Consider the following 19,905-nt stretch of genomic DNA (forward strand, 5'->3'; position numbering starts at 1 on the left):
TCTAGTTTGTAATAACTTGTGCAACTTCTAATGGTTTGTTCTAGTTGTTCGCGCTTGTCCTCCATAGGGGCCTAGGCTTTGTATATATAGGGGGCGTCGTATATCCTTTGTAGTCTTCCATCCCATTGTTGGAGATAAACTTTCCTGTTTACAGGGTTCCCTGGATATCTATGGATAGTTTTATTTCATCCAAGGAACCCCTTCTTGAAGATAGAGATATGCCTTGAGACTTGTGAGAAACACTAGGGTACTCGAATATGGTAGTTATACAGTAGTCATAGTCAGTAATATCTGCCATTGACTTGAATACCCCACACCAAGGCACTGGATCAAGGCAATGTCCTCCAAGATGCATGTGCGGGGTCGTAGGTTCTTTGGCTAAGCAAGGTTCAAGCTTTAATGCACCTTAGCCAAAACAATCTATTTTAAAATAGTTGAGGGTTGTCCTAAGTTGCTGTTGAATGTGAAAAATGGAAAAAAAGGTGGGGATTGTTGGGATTTACAAGGTTTTCCCCTATTAAATTCGAGTTTGAATGAAGTCAAATTTGAATTTAAAAAGAAATTCCAAAGAGAAAAAAGGGAAGCTTGGCTTGTTCCTCTCGGCACTGGGCCGCTACAAGGCCAAAAGGCAGAGCAGCCTAGCACCAGAGCCGAGAGCCTTATACAGAGGAGAGGAGGGGGAGGATTAGAGGTTGCGCCACCGCCTGGTGCTGCTCCACGACTGCCCCTGATTCGATCTCTAGTCGATGGGGACAAGGTCATATCTCTCTCTCCCTTGACCTTGTATATATGGGGTGTGTAAGTTTTCCTCTTCCTCGGTTGGATATGAACAAAATGCATCCTCATCTTCCACCTTGACCTCCTGTTCTCCAGTGATCTCTTCCACCTCCCCTATGTGTGCGTTGGCTTGACCCTTCCCCTCAATGTGTTAGTGCCCATAGTGCCACCGGCTTGCCTACTTGGAGGTGGGCCTCACTGTGTTGCATGCCAGTCACCTGTCTGGGATCTCCAACATCTCAGTTGTTGGGTGCTCGGCTTTGCTGCTCGCCTCCGTGCGGGCTCTGGTGGCCAGGTTCTTGCCAGTCTTGTGGTGGTGTCTTTGTGTGGTCTCACCTTTGTGTGTGCCTCCTTGCAGGTTGTCGTCGACCGGTGCTTGTGCTCTTGTGGAGGTTTTGTCATGCGTGGGTGCGTCGGCCACTGTGGTCCAACGTTTGCTCACGTTCTTGCAGTTGTCCTATTGCGCTCGTGTGCGTTGGCTTCTTCGGTCTGGCATTCGCTCGGCTCACGTCAGTGTCGCGTAAGCGCTCTCGCGTCTATGCACGTGTGCATGCGCATTGGTTGTGTCATGTAGGCACGCTATTCTAGTCCAACTGTTGATAGCAGTCTCCCTAGCCCGGATAGTGGCCCTTGCTATTGCGGTGTTTGCTGCTTCTTGGGCATCTGTTGCAGTGTGCCCTGCTACGGATTATAGGTATTGTATCTCTGAAAACACTCACCTATTGACCTCGGCATAGAGGGAGTGTCTATGTTTTCTTGGACAACACTTTCGCGTGCCTTGCCTTCGGCTTCGTCATTGGAAAGTAAGACCGTTCCCGTTGCCTTTTAAAGTTAAGCTTGCAATTCGCTATATCGTGTGCCTACTCATACTATGTTATGATATTATGAGGAATTGCATGCATGGTTGGTGGGTTTATATGCTCGATGATGATAGTGGGCTAAGTGAGATTAGTGTGACATAGTAGAACAAATTCTAGCTTGAAGTTGTGTTGATTACTATTTATAGTCTTGTTATAGTTGTTATCATGTTGAGCAATTGCTCATGTTAAATTATGTTCAGGTATATTGTTTTTAAATATCTTTATTTCTTAATAGGCTAATTGTTTAGTAGACAAGGCATTAAAATTGGTAGAACACAATCTAGAAATTGTTTTGAGACTGTCACACTAGTCGGTGATCTTGGCATAGCGCTGGATGGCCGTTAAATCGGTAACCCGCACTGAGAGCCTACTTATTTATTTAATACTTGATGATATGTTTCATGTGTTCTTGTGCTATGTTACTTTGATTGCCTGTTATAATATATAGATGAATATGAGTAGCATTATTTGTGCTTTACATTTTGATAAAATGCTCATGTTCATGCTCGTTATTCTATTTTATGGCAATCTGGCTATGTTTATGTTGTTTAAATTGAAATCAATTTAATTAGAATGTTACTAAATAAATTTTGAAACAACAGCTACCACGACGGATATTCTAGATATATGAGATATGTTCGTTCACCGTTTGCGTCGGCAAGCAAATTGTACGGCTTGTACCAGTGCAATTGATCCATAAAACATACCAGATGAACTGTGTTCTTGAAGACACAGTGTTTGTAGCAGGTATATACTCCAAGATCCGCATGTGTTTCGTCAGTTATCCAAATCCAGGGGCTCTCCAGGAAGCAACCGGCAATTGGGTCTCAGTCGTTAGCTGCTTATCACGACAGCAACGCTTTGACTTTGATGTGCCAACCAATGGTTGGGAGTTGACTAATGAGATGGTTACTGCAGGGACGTGCGTGTCTTGTTTTTCTTGACAAAGATGGATGGAAGGATGATGCATGCTCTGTGTATGAAAATCGGACATGTAGGACAGATGATCTCTTTAACAAACAGAAAAGCAACCGCTCATAAGCTGGCATAGTGGTCAGACAAAATAAGACTTACCATGTTGCTTCACTTCTTTTATTAGTTCAGAAATATTTCTTCATTTCACGATTTTCTTATAAACTATTCATCCAATAACAAACATATATTGTTATGGATGTTGACGTGACCTCCAAAACATACTCTGGACCCCAACTTCTTCACTTTCTTAATTTAGATCAGAAATAATGCTTCACTTCTTGATTTCTTGTGGCCTACTTATCCGGTATGAATTGTATCGTTATAGACGTTGACATAGCCTCCAAAACATAATTTTACTCCTCTTTCCCTTTTCATTGTTTTCTTTTTTCCTATGTAATTTCAACTTTAAGCACTTTTCTTGTACCGTTTGCTCTTCATCTTAATGGGTAGGCAATTCGCCTGCCTCTTTAAAAAAATCATAATTTTAGATGCAACACTATTATTTTTAAATTCTAATAAAATAATAAGACAATGAAAATATTTCAAGATGAATCTACATCGAGCCCAAATCGACACATGTTCTCCTATGCAAAACTGTAGAGAAACAATGGCTGAAACACTGAATAGTATTGATCACAGTGGTGCGGCTATATACTAGTACAAGGAGGCTAACGGCCTCAACAAACTAGAGCTCTCAGCTATTAGTTAGGATCCTACCGGGAGACTAGGATACAATCAGTTAACTCCCCCCCCCCCCCCAGTCTGGATGACGCTAGAGGTGACGCTTAGAATGGATCGAAAAGAGTTGAAGAGCTCGGTGGAGAGGCCCTTGATCATGATGTATGCGAGTTGCTTGTCGGTTGGAACATGAAGCACCTAAAACTGTCCCAGAGCAACGCATTCCCAAACGAAATGGATGTCGAGTTCAATATGCTTCGTCCGCCGATGATGAACTGGATTGCCGGACATGTACACCGCTGACACATTGTCGCAATAGACAATTGAAGCCTTGTTGACAGAGCAGTAGAGTTCATTGAGAAGCTATCGAAGCCAACAACATTCAGTGATGGCGTTTGCGACTTCCTGATACTCAGCTTTGGCGCTCGAATGTGACACCATGGGTTGATGTTTGGACGACCAGCCGATGAGAGAATCACCCAGATAAATGCAGTAGCTTGACATAGATTGACGAGCGTTAAGGCACCCGGCCCAATCGGCGTCATAGTAGGCACATATGTCAAGTGACGAAGAGTCACAGAGTTGATGGTCGAACACAGTTGTACCTCGAACATAGCGTAGGATGCGCTTGAGCAGCGCCAAGTGATAGTCCCTTGGATCATGCATATGTAGGCAAGCTTGCTAAACGGTGTATGCAAGATCAGAGCATGTCACTGTGAGATACTAGAGCGTGTTGGCAAGGCTCCAGTACTCAGAGCTGTCGACGACGGGTTGGCCTGTGTCTGCAACGAGCTTTGGCTTTGGTGTCGATGGGCGTGGGTGCAAGCATTCATGCTGGCCTGTTCTAAGATCTCCTCGGTGTACGTGTGCTGGGAGAGGAAGAAGCCTTCGGTAGAGTGCGTGACATTGATCCCGAGGAAATAATGCAGGTCGCCGAGATCCTTCATGGAGAACTCGGCTTGCAAAGCGTGTACAATGTCGTGGAGGAGTGCTGATGTCGATGCCGTCAGAACAATGTCATCGACATAAAGAAGAAGAAATGTTGTTGCAGACCCATGTCACATGGTGAAGAGAGAGGCATCAGAACGTGATGTAGAGAACCCAATGTTGGTGGTGAAGCTGGCGAAACAAAGAAACCAGGCTCGCGGAGCCTGTTTGAGCCTGTACAGAGACTTAGAGAGGAGATATACAAGTTTTGGTCACGTTGGATCAATGAACCCGGCCAGCTGGAGACAGTAGACCTCCTCTTCGAGGTGGCCATGTAAGAACATATTGCGGACATCAAACTAGTGTACTGGCCAATCCCAAGAAGCTGCAATGGTGAGCACTGTCTGGATATTGCCAAGCTTAACAACTAGGCTAAATGTCTCAGCATAATCAATGCCAGGGCGCTACGAGAAACCACAAACTACACATCTGGTTTTGTACCTTACTAGTGTCACATCAGCCTAGTCTTGTGCTTGAAAACCCACTTCCCACTGACCACATTTGCATGCTTGGGCCAAGGTACAGATTGCCAAGTTTTGTTCGCCATGAGAGCATCATATTCCTCTTGCATAGCGACCTTCCAGAGGGGATCATATAGTGCAGCATGCACGGAGGTGGGAATGGGGGATATGATGGTGTAAGTGGAGATGTGTGCATAGCGAGGATTGGGTTTGAAAACTCTAGTTTTGGAACGTGTGGTCATAGGTGTGCATGGCAGGAGCTGGTCATGTCAGTGGCGACGAGCTGGTGGAGCTGGGGACTCATTCTGGTGCAAGGATAGGACCAGCATCAGACGGAGTAGTGGCGAGAGATGCGGGAGCCGTTGTGGTGTGACGAGCAATTCTGGGATCTACTGGAAGAGGTGGGTGACGAGCGCAAGAAGCAGGTGAGGCAAGTGCACGCGAGGTGGTTAAGAGATTGGGATTAGGAGCGTGAGGTGCTAGTGGACGCAAGTTACGCTCCGCGCCTATAGCTAACATGTCCATCCTAGGGCACGCATATGATTTTGGTGATTAATGACAACATAGTCAATGTGACTAACATATTTGTCAAGCATATGCCTTAGTAGGTCTCATGGATGCAATACATGAAGAAGCAACCGAAGCCAAACTCAAAAATGATTGAATTAGACAAGTACATAAGAAAATGCACTTACCGGATGGTCCGGTACTCTGGCTGTTGTACACGCTGGAGTATTTGTTAGCTCAGAGGAGAAAAAGGAGAGGAGTACACCATATGGTCCAGTGTTCAACAAATGTGCACACCGAAGCATTTTATCTTAGAAGAACGTTCTGCAGTTCAACACATCGGATGGCCCAGTGTTAAGGAGAAGTGCACACCGGAGCATTTTCCAGGAGAAAGTTTTTCAGTGTAGAAGAGCTTTGAACTCATTGGATAGTCCAGCGATGAAGAGAAGAATACACCGAAGGTTTCACTGGAGGAATTTTCAGAAGGTTTTAAAAGGCGTGAGAAGTTGTACACACCGGATGATCCGGTGATCAGAAGACTCTTATGCGGGGACACAGAGACCTTTGCTTTGGTGACTCAAGCTCCGAAGTGAAGACGGCAACAAGTGACCTAAAGAGTGGATTATGGTAAGGCCATGCTTTGGTGGCTTGGTGGCTTTACCCAAATGAGGCCTTGGTGGCTCAAGAGTTATGACCGGGTGCTATTCAGGAGCTATAGCCTAGGTGGTTGCTCCAACATGGACTAGGGTGATGCTTATGCCATCGACACCAAGGGATAAAAATCCCTTGTGTTGAGTTTGCTCTCTTTACCATCTTGACATTTTCGTATTTACCTCTTGCAATCTATCCTTGCATATTTACCTACATAGAGTACTTTGCTATGATTGGCTATATATTGTAAACCTTTCAAACGGTAGAGTAGACACACTAGATCAACCTAGAGCATATTTAGATAGAAATTGATATAAGTTTATCTTGTGAAGTTTTTTGTGCCGATTAATTTTAGTTGTCTTATTTCACCCACCCCCCCACCCCGAACGTCACCGATCCTTTCAATTAGTATCAAAGCTGGGGCTCACACCTTTCACAAGGATACGCCAATTCAAATGGCATCTGAGCCATGTTCTCATTTTGATTAGTTAGGCTTCACTACCTAATGAGTTGTGACATCTGGGGTAGGGATGGATACCGATAGTGCTCCATATTTTGACGACACTCACTTTCCCCGTTGGAAAATATTAATGACTTATGTTTTGCAAACCAAAGGTTTAGATGTTTGGAGAGTCATCGAAGAAGGGATGAAGAAATGTGTCATAAACAAGAAGAGGCAATCGATGCTTTAGCAAAGTGTATCATTTTATCATCTCTAAGTATTGATGCATTTAATCGAGTTTATTCTCTCACTAATGCTCATGATATGTTGACTAATCTCATTGAAATATATGAAGGCACACAGGATGTGCGTAATGAGAAATATATGCTAGTCTCTCAACTCAATGACATTAAACAACTTCCCTATGGAAGTGCTAATGATATGTACTCATATTTGAATATCTTATCAATGAAATCAATGTGCTAGGTTTGACGCCAATTAGAGACGATCAAGTGGTGAGAAAAATACTTCAAGCTCTTTTTTCAAAGTGCAAGTTGGTTGTCTCCATCATCTATAGCAACAACAACATTTGCATGACTCCAAACCAAATTATTGGCAAGATCACCGCTCATGATATGACCATGAACATAGAGGTTGAAGCCTCCTCCTCATCCGGTGTCAAGAACCTTGCCCTCACAAGCAAGAAAGCTATATGCCCACACATAAAGATGAGAAGGCAAGAGCAAGAGTCAAACTCAAGCGAAGATGATGGTGTTGAAGATGAAGAGAGCAATGAAGAAGATGAGCAAAGCACCTCAAGGGATGAATAAATGGATCCCAAGATCACAAAGCTCATCTTAAGATTGGAGAAAGACCTCAAGAATATCAACATCAAAATTAATCATCCAATCTCCATGAAAGACTTGGTCAACATAATTGATCATATCAAGAAGGAGAAAAAAACCAAGAACAAGAAGGAGACAAGGGAAAAGGCAAAGCATTTGCAAGCATAGGACGATAGGTGAGTGAAGATAAAGATTGAAACTCAAGTGATGAGAGTTTCACCATCCACTCCTCTAAGAGAAGCTCTTCTTCAAGGTCATCATCATGCAAATCATCGTCACATAAGTGCCTTATGGCCAAAGGTATAAAAAGCAATGTAAGTGATGATGAATCCGATGAGGAGTCACCCTCTCAAGAAGAACTTCTTGAATTGATCAATGAGCAACAAATGACCTTAAAGAAACAAGCTAAAGAACTTAAGAATTTAATGCCCTTAATGATATTCATACTTCTTTTGTTTCTAATTATAAACAATTGTTAAGCAATTTCTAATTGCTAAACAAGGAGTATAAAGAGCTAAAGTTAAAACTTGAGAGCATTGAATCTCAACCTAAGATCCCTTTGAAACAATCCACCTCTCTCTTTGATTTTAATCCTAAGGTAGATGCTTTCACTTCTTGTGATGATTTGATTGATCTATCTATCTCACCCCTTTGCAATGAGAAATGTGTTGAGAATGTTGTTGTGGAATCAAGTAATGATCTCATTGCACAAGAGAATGATGAGCTCAAGCAAGAAGTAGAGAAGCTCAAGAAAGACTTGATAAGACTAAAGGGCAAGAATCATATCCAACCTACTCAAGAGAACCGTAACAACAGGGTGAATAAGCTTACGGAGGGATCCATCGTGACATGCTTCAAGTGTCATCAAGAAGGTCATTAGTATTTCCAATTCAAGCAGGTCAAGAACAAGACTAAGGAGAAGAAAAAGACGATGAACCTCTCTAACAAGACCTTCAATATCTACACCAAGATAAATTACAAGATCAAGACCAAGAGCAACCATTACAAGTTCAAGAAGAAGGACAATGGTAAAGTGGTTGCACACATGGTTGGGAGAAAGGAGCGGAGGTGTAACCAACCCATTTGGATGCCCAAGAAAGTCATCATCAACATGAAGGGGTCCTAATTGGTTTGGAAATGACAAGATGAGGTGCCCCGGTCACCCTCATATAGAAAGAATGGTTGAAGGTTTTCTAAAGAAGATTTGAAGTCCACAGGTCGATTCAGGAGATTTGGAGACTTGCGCACAAGATGAATTGAAGGTTCAAACAAAGAAGTGTGTCATGAGTCCAATTTATAGGATAAATTTTTCATTGTTATCAATGACAAGTGCATGTCTCTCACAAGTATTCAACACTTGTATGCACACATTTAGAGAGATCATATCCTATGGGTTGTGATTTGGAGATTAACTCGTGTTTCAAGTCGTATCTTTTGTAGTCTAATGGAATAATTTACAAGTCCCCGGAGGTATGCAATGCTTAATTGGTATTATTGTCAAATCATTCATACACTTAAGCTACCTCCATGCATAATATGGTTTAAACTTTCTATCTTGATATATTATTTTGTGTTCAAGTACTGTCTCATACCTACAAGTTGTTCATCACAAGTGGGTCTAATCATATGCACACACGTATGAGGAGTTTAGACCATATTATATGAGTTTTATGAATTGTGATCTATGTTCATTCCTACAAGTGGTATCATCTTCTTGGATTATAATCTATGAAGCTCTCTCCCGTTTACTCTAACATTTTTCCTTAAAGTTAACATGTGTTTGTAGTCTTTTTGAGATTGTTGATAAAGAGGAAGAATTTTAGCAACCAAATTAAGATGACATGCCTAAGATAAGAACAAATAAGAAAGCAAAATACCTAGGGACACCAAGATTGATAAAAGAAGGATAAAATGAAGGAGTTCTTGCATAGGTTTATCAAGGGAGATAGTGGCAATATGGGGAAAATTGTCTCTATGGTAGCCACAATAAAAGGGGGACAAAATGAAGTTAAGAACAAGGTATGAAGATGGGATCTTTCCCTTATAATTGCTATCATTATTTGTTCTTACCATGCATCCAAGCAAGTAGGTAATGCATTGTTCCATTTACATTTGTTTTTTGGTTTTCAATTGGTGTATTTTAAGTATTTGCCTCTTACTTTGGTTGTGTCGTCATCAATCACCAAAAAGGGAGATTATAGCGAACATGACCCTCTTAGAGTATCTATGTGATTTTGGTGATTACTGATAATATAGTCAATGGGACTAACATATTTGTCAAGTATATGCCTTAGTAGATCTCATGTATGCAATACATAAAGAAGCAACCGAAGCCAAACTCAAAAATGATTGAATTAGACAAGTACATAAGAAAATGCACTTACCGGATGGTCCAGTGCTCTGGCTGTTATACATGTTGGAGTATTTGTCAGCTCAGAGGAGAAAAAGGAGAGGAGTACACGAGATGGTCCGGTGTCCAGCAAATGTGCACATCGAAGCATTTGTCTCAGAAGAACATTCTGTAGTTCAACACACCGGATGGTCCAGTGTTAAGGAGAAGTGCACACCGGAGCATTTTCCAAGAGAAAGTTTTTCAGTGCAGAAGAGTTTGTAACTCACTAGATGGTCCGGCGATGAAGAGAAGAATACACCGGAGGCTTCACCGGATGATTTTCTAGAAGGTTTTCAGAGGTGTGAGAAGTTGTACACACCGGATGGTCCAATGATCAGAAGATTACACACACCGGATAATAAACAGTGAAGAAGTGGCTCAGTCAAGCTCGAGTCTACACACCAGATGGTCCAGTGATGGAGTTGAAGGTTACACCATAATATCCGGTGTTCACAAATGGATTTGAGTGTAGTTCCAATAGCTAGTTTGTATTGCTGTACACACTGGATGGTCCGATGTTGGTACTTCTATTGACACCGGATCATACGGTGTTCACAATCTGTTGGAGCCGTTGGAGCAATGACTAGTGCGCGGGTTAGAGGCTATAAATACCCACCAACTCAGTCATTTGAGTGTGCTAGAGTCCAAGAAAGCTCATAGACACTAGACAAGATATCTAAGCCACCAAGTGCTAAAAGTGATCATCTAAGAAAATTAAGCACAAGATTATGGAGTGGTTAGTGCTTATAAACCTATAGAGAGTAATGTCTAGATGTTTCTGCCTAGAGAGGAGATCAATGAGTGACCCTAGCTTGTACCAAGAGGTACATCGGCACCTTAAAGTCTTGATGACTCACCGGCACCTTTAGCCTTGATGGCTCAAGCTTGTTGACCCCTTGACTTGGTGTGGAGTGATGGTAAGACTCTTGTATGAGGACGCAGAGACCCTTACCTTGGTGGCTCAAGCTCCGAAGTGAAGACAGTGACAAGTGACCAGAAGAGAGGCTTGTGGTGAGGCCTTGCCTTGGTGACTTGGTGGCTCTACCCACTTGAGGCCTTTGTGGCTCCAGGATCATGGCCGGGTTCCGTTCAAGAGCTATAGTCTAGGTAGCTACTCTAACATGGACTAGGGGTGGTGTTTATACCATCGATACTATTTATGCTGAGTTTGCTCTCTTTAACATATTTACATTTCTGCATTTACTTCTTGCAATCTATCCTTACGTGTTTACCTTCATAGAGTAGTTTGCTAGGATTGGCTATTGGTTACAAACCTTTTGGATGGTAGATTAGACACACTAGATGAATCTAGAACACATTTAGATAGAAATTAATATAGATTTATCTTGTGAAGTTTTTGGTGCCGATTAGTTTTAGTTGTCCTATTTCACCCCCTCTTAGAATGTCACCGATCCTTTCAGCGCCACAGGGCTCATTGTGTGGTGTAGAGCGTGGCAGGAAGTTCGAGGATGACGATGCGTAGGGGAAAACATGTTTGTCAAAATAAACGTGCTGGGAAATGATGATGCACCGAGTTTTGAGATTGAAACACTGATAACCATGATGATCAGGTGGGTAGCCTAAGAATGTGCAAGGAGCTGAGCGTGATGCAAGCTTATGCGTAGAGGTGGCAGTGAGGTTTGGAAAGCACAGGCATCCAATGATGAGCAAAATGCTATAATCATAACCATGAAGAAGCTGGTAGGGTGTTTGAAGCGCTTTAGGTGTGCATGGTCAGCGGTTGATGAGGTAGGTAGGAAGCAGTGTAAAGTGCTTTTACGTAGAAATGATACGGCATGGAAGCCTAAAGTAGCAATGTACGCATGCAATCGTTGAGACTGCGCAAGATCCTCTCGGCTTTTCCGTTTTGCTATGAGGTATAGGGACATGATAAATGAAAAACAATGTCGTGAAGTGAGGAGAAAGAATGAACAATGTTGTTGTCAAATTCTTTGCCATTGTCAAATTGGAAACAGAGATTGGATCAAGAGAATTGTGTGCGTACATAAGCGTGGAAGGATTGCAAAATACCAAGCACATCAGATTGTGCACATAAAGGAAAAGTCCAAACAAAATGTGTGTAATCATCCAGGATTGCTAAATAATATTGGTAACCAGAGAAGCTAAGGATTGGTGAGGTCCACACACCACAATGAAGCAATTGAAAGGGAAATTGAGTGCTGAAATGAGAAAGGGAAAAGGGCAGCCGAGTGGGCTTGCCTAAATGACATGCATGGCAAGAACTCGGTGCAGATTTATTACAATTGAAGTCAAAGGAACTCAAGAGCTTGCGAAAAGAATCTTGCCCTGGATGACCCAATCGGCGATACCAAGTATCAGTGGAGGTGGCGACCAATGCATGAGCGCTAGAAGCAGATTGAAGATCCAGGGGGTAAAGTTCATCAAAGCTGTTACATCAGAGCATCACCTCCTTGGTTTGTAGGTCCTTAACAGAAAAGCCATAAGGATCAAATTCCACAGACACAGAGTTATCGCGGGTAAGGGCACAAATAGAAAGCAAGTTCTTGATGATGTGTGGTGCAACTAGGACATTGGACAAATGCAAAGGACGAGAAATGGTAGGGATTGTAGATGTGCCTATGTGTGTGATAGGGAGAGAGGCGTCATTACCGACAATGATGCGAGAAGAGGAATTGGAGGGAGAGAGGGAGGAGATTACCACTGCCAGAGGACATGTGTGAGGACGCATCAGTGTTGAGGTACCAATCGACGTTGCTAGCGAGGAACTATTATAGAGACATGTTGTTCAGTGCTCGAATAAGCGTTGACTGGTCCCAGCTCATGGATGGGGTCAATGATGACGGTGGAGCTGAGGTAGCGATGGCGTTCATGGCCTGAGGCGCTGCAATCCTAGGATGAGGGCCAAGGACACTAGTATTGGGCGGGAGTTGCTGGCAAAAAAGGGGCCATGCCTGAAAGATTCTGGTGCATGGGTTGCCACAGGTGGGGTACGTAGATGTTGGCGGTGCAGGCTGACGCAGAGTGTTTGAGGAGGACGCGCCACCGACATCGTTCTTCTTCTTGTACCGTGGCTTTTTTCCGCCGGACGATGGAGAGTTGGAGGATGTGCCGAACAACGTCGTAGGAGAGGAAGTAGCAAGACCAAAGTACAGCAGTGACACGTTGACAGGCGTAGGCATGTTGGATGGCACTTACGCCATGAGCGCTGCTGCCTGCGCCAGTTGCTTGGTCTGGGTGATGAGATGTTCTTCCATCAAGAGGTAGGAGCGGGTACAGAGGAAGGTGGGAAGATCGGGTGCGTAGTGAGGACAAGTATGGTGTGTTGGAATCGTGGATTGAGGCCGTGAAGGAGACCGTGCATCAAATCCCTATCGATCACGGGGTAGCCGAGGTCACCGAGGTTGTCGACGAGAGACTTGAGCTTGGTGCAGTAGGCATGGATCGTCATGTCGCCCTAGTATAGGTTCCAAAATTTGGCACCAATGTACACAGCGCACAGCTCGCGGTTGTCTCAGAACAAGGATCAGATCGCCTTCTAGAGAGAACACGTTGTGTCCTGCTTGGTCTGCACGATCTGCAGAATTTTAGAGGAGACAGTGAAGTAGAGCCAGGAAACGATAGCAAAATCGTTCTGGACCCAATCTGAGTCTCCTTACGCTGTCAAGCCCTGGATGTGGTCTAAGAGCCTAAACTTGCTGAAGACAACTTGAAAGCACTGGCTCCAAGCAGTATAGTTAGACTCATGAAGATCAAGAAGAATTGGTACATGAGTCTTGATGTTAATGAGTTGGATTTGAGAAGAAGTGGGCGGATTGGTGGACACTTGAGAGCAGAGATGAGGAGGAGAACCCATCTCAAAGTCACCATAGGAAGACGGGGAGGAATTCATGGTGGCCGAAGAGCAGTGGACGAGAGAAAGTAGGATCAAGGGGCTACTGATACCATGTAGGATGATAGAGAAACAATGGTTGCAACAATGAATTGAATTGATCACATTGGTGCGGCTATATGTTGGTACAAAGAGGCTAACGACCTCAACAAACTAGAGCTCAGTCAGCTATTAATTAGAATCATAGTAGGAGACTAGATACATTTAGTTAACATCCTAGATACAAGCTACTTCTACAAGATAAATCCATAGAGTAATCAAATCCCTTTCTATGTCATTGCAAACCTAACTACTAGAAACCTCCATGTTTACAAGTCATTTTCAACCATGTTGTTCATTTTTAAATACTTACCATTACGAGATTAATTTTCTATTTCTATCATCAAATAATATTTATTCATCCGGTTAAGATGTAACTATACTTACAAGTTATAAATCGAATAAATTATTTTACCTAGTTCGCTAGTGGTGATGGTGCGAGAGGGATAGCATCAAAACTCACGAAGAAAGAAACCCGCGAGTTCATTAAGGGTCTGTTTGTTTCAGCTGGAGATTCTGAAAAGCAGTTTATAGAAGCTGGATTGTGAAAAACTGGATTGTAAAAAACTAAATTATGAAAAGCTTTTAGGTTGTAGATTCTAAAAATCTTTGATGGACAGTTTAGTAAAATGAACTTTCATAATCTATCAAAAATTGAGAAAAACCAACTTCTCATATTCTCATAATTTAATCAATAAATTTTAAAAACTTATAATTAAAAACTGTCTGTTTGTTTCAGCTTTAAAGACCTTAAAAAACCCACAATCTTTGACCATTCGCCGTCCACGCGGTTATTTATGATCCGCGAGTCCGCGACCCGCGAAACTCCCACTCTTCCACCGTTCCACGTCTCCTCTTCTCTCCCCAGCTTTGCCTCCTCCTCCTCCCCCTCCCTCCCCAATGGCGAACCCCTCCCAGCCGCGCCGCCTCCTCGCCGCCATCCTCACGGCAGCGCTCCTCCTCCCGCTCGTCCGCCCTGACTCCTCCTCCCTCACCACCGCGTACGACGAGCTCCGCCTCCGCGGGTTCCCCCGCGGCCTGCTCCCGTCCAACGTGCGGGGATACACCCTCGACTCCGGGTCCGGGGACTTCGCCGTCGACCTAGACTCCAGCTGCCGCATCGTGCTTCCCGCGGGGAACTACCTCGCCGCTTTCAACCACCGTCTCACGGGCCACCTCGGCGACCGCCGCATCTCGGGCCTCAGCGGCATCCAAGTCAAGGCATTCTTCCGCTGGTGGTCCATCACCGGTATCCGCGCCGACGAGGACCAGCTCGTGTTTGAGGTCGGGTCGGTGTCCGCCAAGTTCCCCGCGCGGGATTTCAACGCCAGCCTCGAATGCCCCACCAAGGCTGCCTCGTAAGACAACAAGGTACCACTAATACTAACCACTTTGGGTCCATCGCCTCAATTTTTATCGGTACTGTCTGCTTGCGTGTGGTTTGATATGCAATCGAAGAACACAACCCCTATGCTATTAACTTTGTTTATTTATAGATTAACAACATCAAGCAATATTGGCAGTTTATTATTTTCTTATTTTACCTATTAGTTGGCTCGTGTTATTTCATTTTTATATTATCTCGGGTAGGTTTTTCTTAAGTAATTTCGGCGAACAAACTAGTCCCGTTTGAAGAATATAAAACGTGGCGGTATGGAGGAAACTTTTCCTTGATGATGCCTGTTTGATTTCTGTTTGTACGAGCGGTTCTGCAGGCTTCAGTTCTACTTAAGGAATTCTTTACCCCCCAACAGTTAGTTTACAACTTATATATATTTTTTTCTTATTTGATTGTTTAAGTTGTAGTCCACCATTCTGTATTCGTGTTTTATTATTGTACTGCTGCTACTTTGTTCAGTGTTTGCTATTTAAGAGGGTTGCTTGATTTGTGAAGATTGTAGATATTTGCTACTTTGTGAATGTTGTAGATATTTTATTATTGTACTGCTGCTACTTTTAAGGTTGATTTCTATGATTTTCCAGTGAAAATAACATAATTTCTGCTATGTTTTTGTGATACCTGGGGCATAAACAGGACTTCGAAAATACATCTATCCAAATCATTCATGATAAACAAACCATGAATAATTTGATTTTACTGTAAGGCAAACTATCACTGAAGCAGTACATAATTGGAACTTAATAAAGAAAATGACATAAATTACTTACTTACCTAGTGCGAGTTCCCATGTAAACTATAGGTTTTAAATCTGGTGGTGGAACTATAAACTACCATGTGGTGCTGTACATCAACGAATAACACAAAAATAAGCTCCAAGACTTCATTCCCTGAATCAAGCATCAACCTCGTACAATTCCTTGTCTTGGAAGGATTTGTTCATGACCGTTCAGGTTTCATGTGTAGTGCTTCACTGGTATTAGGAGAACAGAAAATACACTGAAATGCAAATGAAGTGTTGGTAAAACACTTGTTGGAAGGTACAATATAGGCTTTCCTGCACATTTTATGGAGTTACAGATATCTATTGGGTCAACCTTTTCAATATATGTACTTTTTTCTACAAATTCTACTAAGAACTAGGGTGTTTTTGCAAACAAATCTTAATGGTTTATTGACCCCACAACTTATGCATGAATGTCGCTTTTTCATTTAAACATTCAGATGGCAAGCTTGGTGAAATCAGCTCTGGTTCATGCACATTTTTTATACGAGACTAAGTGCTGTTTTGTGGTTCAACTGACTTTTAGTGTACTAAAAGTTAAAATTATTGATCACAGGTGCATGATTATAATTTGGGAGTGAATTTGGCATAATTTTGTTCCATAATCTAAAAAAATCTGCTGTACAGAAGTCTATTACTTTTACAGCTGTGTTCCGACAAGTACAACTGTCACTGGCTGTTTTATGAGAACTGCGCAAATAATGGCATCAATGAAACAAAATGTTGGTTAAACATCTAGCTGGTCTTAGCTCCTACTATTACATTAGACTGATGCGAGTCATGTTGGCTGCACTTAAGCACTTGTAAATGATTATCTACTGCATGTTGATGCCTTCAGTAGTGTATAAACATCACGAGGGTTGTAGCTATTAACCTGAAAATGTTATCAAAACCCCATGAAATGTTTGAAACATAGCCTAGCCAGTTTGTGCATTGATTGCATTTGTTATACTGTAATATCTACTGTACTACGTATCTACCGGCTCAGCCATGAACACTGACGTAGGGACATGATCAATGATAAAGATCAAATTCTACAGTTCCAGCACATGTAGCACCACATGCAACTTGTTGTTTTAGCATACTATCGATTATTGCTGGTAGATTTAGTATAGTATTAGCTTTAAGAAGCAGATGAAGATAATTCAAAGAGATGATAAGTATGAAAGTGTTCAGGCTGAGGCTATGGGGTAGACATTAGACTTAATCCCATTGATAAAATTGAGTACTGGATTCAGCTGACATGCATATTTCAGCTGTCAACCTCCTTTTTCAGTGTTGCTATAGAACTGAACGAGACAGACACAGAGTAAATCGAATTCCAGAGCAGAGGCACAAGATTCTGAAAACAGAAAAATTATGCTTTCAGATCACGATTTTTTTTTTTTTTTTTTTACAGAAGTTCCATCACCTAGCATCCACTAGCAGTTTAGGAATGCTGTAGAGGATAAGAGCCCCTGATTCCTCTTGAACAGAAAGATGAAATCGATTACAGTTATTTTAAAAAAGACTCATGATCAAATACTCTTGTCTTTCATGGGTTCTCTAGTTTGGCAACAATGAGGTTCTGGTCATTGAACAGCGAGGTGGTGATTGTGCAACTAGTTCGCATATGAAGTAAAAGGCTGACCTAGCCAGCACTGGTCTCTCTATTTGGTAACTGACAATGTTCCTACATTGGGTAGTGGATTAGTGGTAGGTCGGTGGTTTCTCTAGCATGGTCACGCAGAAAATGAGGTAGTAGTGGTAGTTTGGTACTGTCCAGAAGGTGTCTGCGGAGTGAGTTGGTGTGCCACGAAGTGGTCACTGATTGCATGACTGAGCAGAAGAACAATGGTAAGGACAACCCAGACAAGCTGCCATGACAATTTATCATGTTGGAACTGAACAAATTAATGAGGCAAATTGTCTGAGGGAAGTGGTGTGCTTGCTGTAGCAAATTGTAAAATCGATAATTCTCTGGAGGGAACTGCGAAATCATGGTCATTTCTCAATGTCCACCAGCAGTGAATAAGATTTTGTTTGTTTGGGCAGCTCTGTGATTGGTGAGACTTCATGGTCCTCGCTAGTTCCACTCCCCATCCTCCTTTAATATTACCTCTTCTTTTGACTTATATGAATTTTGGTGAAAGAACAAGCTACCACAATAAAATATGGTAATTTTTTAGCTCTATGGATGTGTGATCTATTAAAGAGTCATGTAGCTACTGCATTAATGCATGTAAACTTGTTCTTTTTTTGGTTTAAAAACAGCAGTACCATAATAGGCTAACTGCATGAAAATATCCTTGTGATCGAATTCCTGGAGTCTGCCAAAACAAACGGACGAATTAACAATACGCTTAAACTGCCTTTGATAGGAAATTTGGAATTTAAAGTGTGGAGGTGGTGGGCTTAATATCAGTTTTCCGTTCAGATTACTAGTTAAGCAAGTAAACAACATATATTCGTTCCTTCATAGTGGTGTTTATTCTGATTATAAGTATACTATCATTTGTGTGTCGCTAGTAATGTTTATTGTGATATCTGATATATAACACAGCTTTTACTCGCTTGTCACAAGAATGAGGCTACGCATGTTCTTATATCAACCTCTTCTTAAAATGGCCTGAAGTCGTTCCTCTGCTGGTTTCCAGGTGATCTCAGCTTGTTTCGTAATATGACATCAACAAAGGGGATTGGACGCCAAGCACTTGGTATCTTAATTTCATGATCTTCGTCGTAATTATGATACAGTATATGCATAAGCCTGGACTGATAAAGCCTATGGCCTTGCTACGCCAAGGAATCTGAACCATGAAAGTAGTTCCTGTTTCCTTGAGATGACTCGACGTCGTAGTTTGGGATTGGAAAGTTGTATTTTGTCAGGTAAGGACTGTAGTATCACTGTGCTATGATCATTTGCAAAAGGTCTCTCGGTGATAATCATTGGAAGCCCTCGCTAATGACTCATTTATAAAAGATCTGGTAGTAACTGCGTAACTGGTAGTACAATAACTCCTTTTACGTACCAATCATACCATTCGCCCCTCTCGGACCGACCATGCCGGTTCCTCTGACTATCAGGATGAACAGTATCTTTAAGTCAGACGATCTCATTCCGACACGAGCGACAGAGTTACTGCAGTGCAGCGAGGGTCGTGTGCGTCGCGTGTGACGTGACAAAGCGAGGGGGTGGTTGTGGGGTGACGGCGGGAAGGCGAGGCCACAGCGCGTCGAGGACTGTAGGAACTGGATTAATCCAAGCAAAACGCAGTCATCGAGCTGCACTGTTTTCTCTATCCGGAGGGGTACCAACGTACACTTTTCTCATGGACGTTTGCCTCTCCAAGTCCCTTCTCACACATCATTCCCAACACCAACACAAGCTGGACGTGGCTCTAGCGTACAATAGAAAATGGCGCGCCAATGTGGAGTGTTATGTTGAGTTTTTTTATTAGGGTACAACCGAGGACGGTACCAACAAAATAAATAACCAACTGATATTTGAAAAGGCCGACTCAATGTCCCTGCATGGAGATAACTGTGGACACTCTGTTTGTGCCTAAAGTTAGAGAGCAACAATTAGTACGTATAAGCTAGGAAGATATGATATTTATATTTTTAGCTACTTGAAATTTTGTAAGTAAGAAATCGGAGAACACAATGAGAATAAGTAAAAATATTATGTGCAATTGATTTGTTGTTGAAACGTGAAAAAGACATCAACAATACAAGTTTTTTTGTACAAAAAAAGATTAAAGAGAAAATGAGATATTGTTAAATAAATAAAGCACAATTTGAAGCCACATAACTACCTGAAATATAGCATGAGCGCATGAAAAAAAGAAACTGTGTATTTGGCTGATCGATAAGGCAGGTACAAACCTCTTCTTTTATATCGAACTTGTGTGAAATCGACTCTTTAACCAAGGAATAAATGCACCCCATTGAATTGTCACAGGAAAATACCTGGTACAGAAATTTGCTCATCGCATATTCATCAACACCGTCACTGTCAAAAAAAGGTTGATCAAAGTCATTTCATACGAAACTTACAGCACATTGAACGTGGAAATCAGAAGAAGAAGAAGAAGAAAATGTTTACCTCTGTGCAAGATTATGGATCTTATAGAATGTTGTTGGATCAAAAAGTAGATGACAATGTGACAACTGCCCATCCCAAATGCCACTGCTGAAACAACTCTGGTCACAGGGAGGGAGAAAACAAGGTAGACATCTAAACGTGCGTAATGCA

At 42.3% G+C, this 19,905-nt stretch overlaps 1 protein-coding gene across 1 annotated transcript; it reads left to right on the forward strand.

Moving 5' to 3' along the window:
- The first annotated feature begins 14,299 nt into the window (after positions 1–14,299).
- Positions 14,300–18,593, forward strand: LOC133906185 (uncharacterized). The gene is made up of 2 exons (XM_062347999.1): positions 14,300–14,856; positions 18,305–18,593. The coding sequence occupies exon 1, from the start codon at positions 14,386–14,388 to the stop codon at positions 14,845–14,847; it is 462 nt and encodes a 153-aa protein (XP_062203983.1). The 5' UTR covers positions 14,300–14,385; the 3' UTR covers positions 14,848–14,856; positions 18,305–18,593.
- The last annotated feature ends 1,312 nt before the right edge of the window (positions 18,594–19,905 follow it).

The sequence above is a fragment of the Phragmites australis genome, chromosome 2 (genome assembly GCF_958298935.1).
Source record: "Phragmites australis chromosome 2, lpPhrAust1.1, whole genome shotgun sequence".
In the NCBI taxonomy this organism is placed as follows: domain Eukaryota; kingdom Viridiplantae; phylum Streptophyta; class Magnoliopsida; order Poales; family Poaceae; genus Phragmites; species Phragmites australis.

Coding starts and splice junctions, on each gene's coding strand:
- LOC133906185 (XM_062347999.1), top strand. CDS start 14,386: ATGGCGAACCCCTCCCAGCCGCGCCGCCTCCTCGCCGCCATCCTCACG.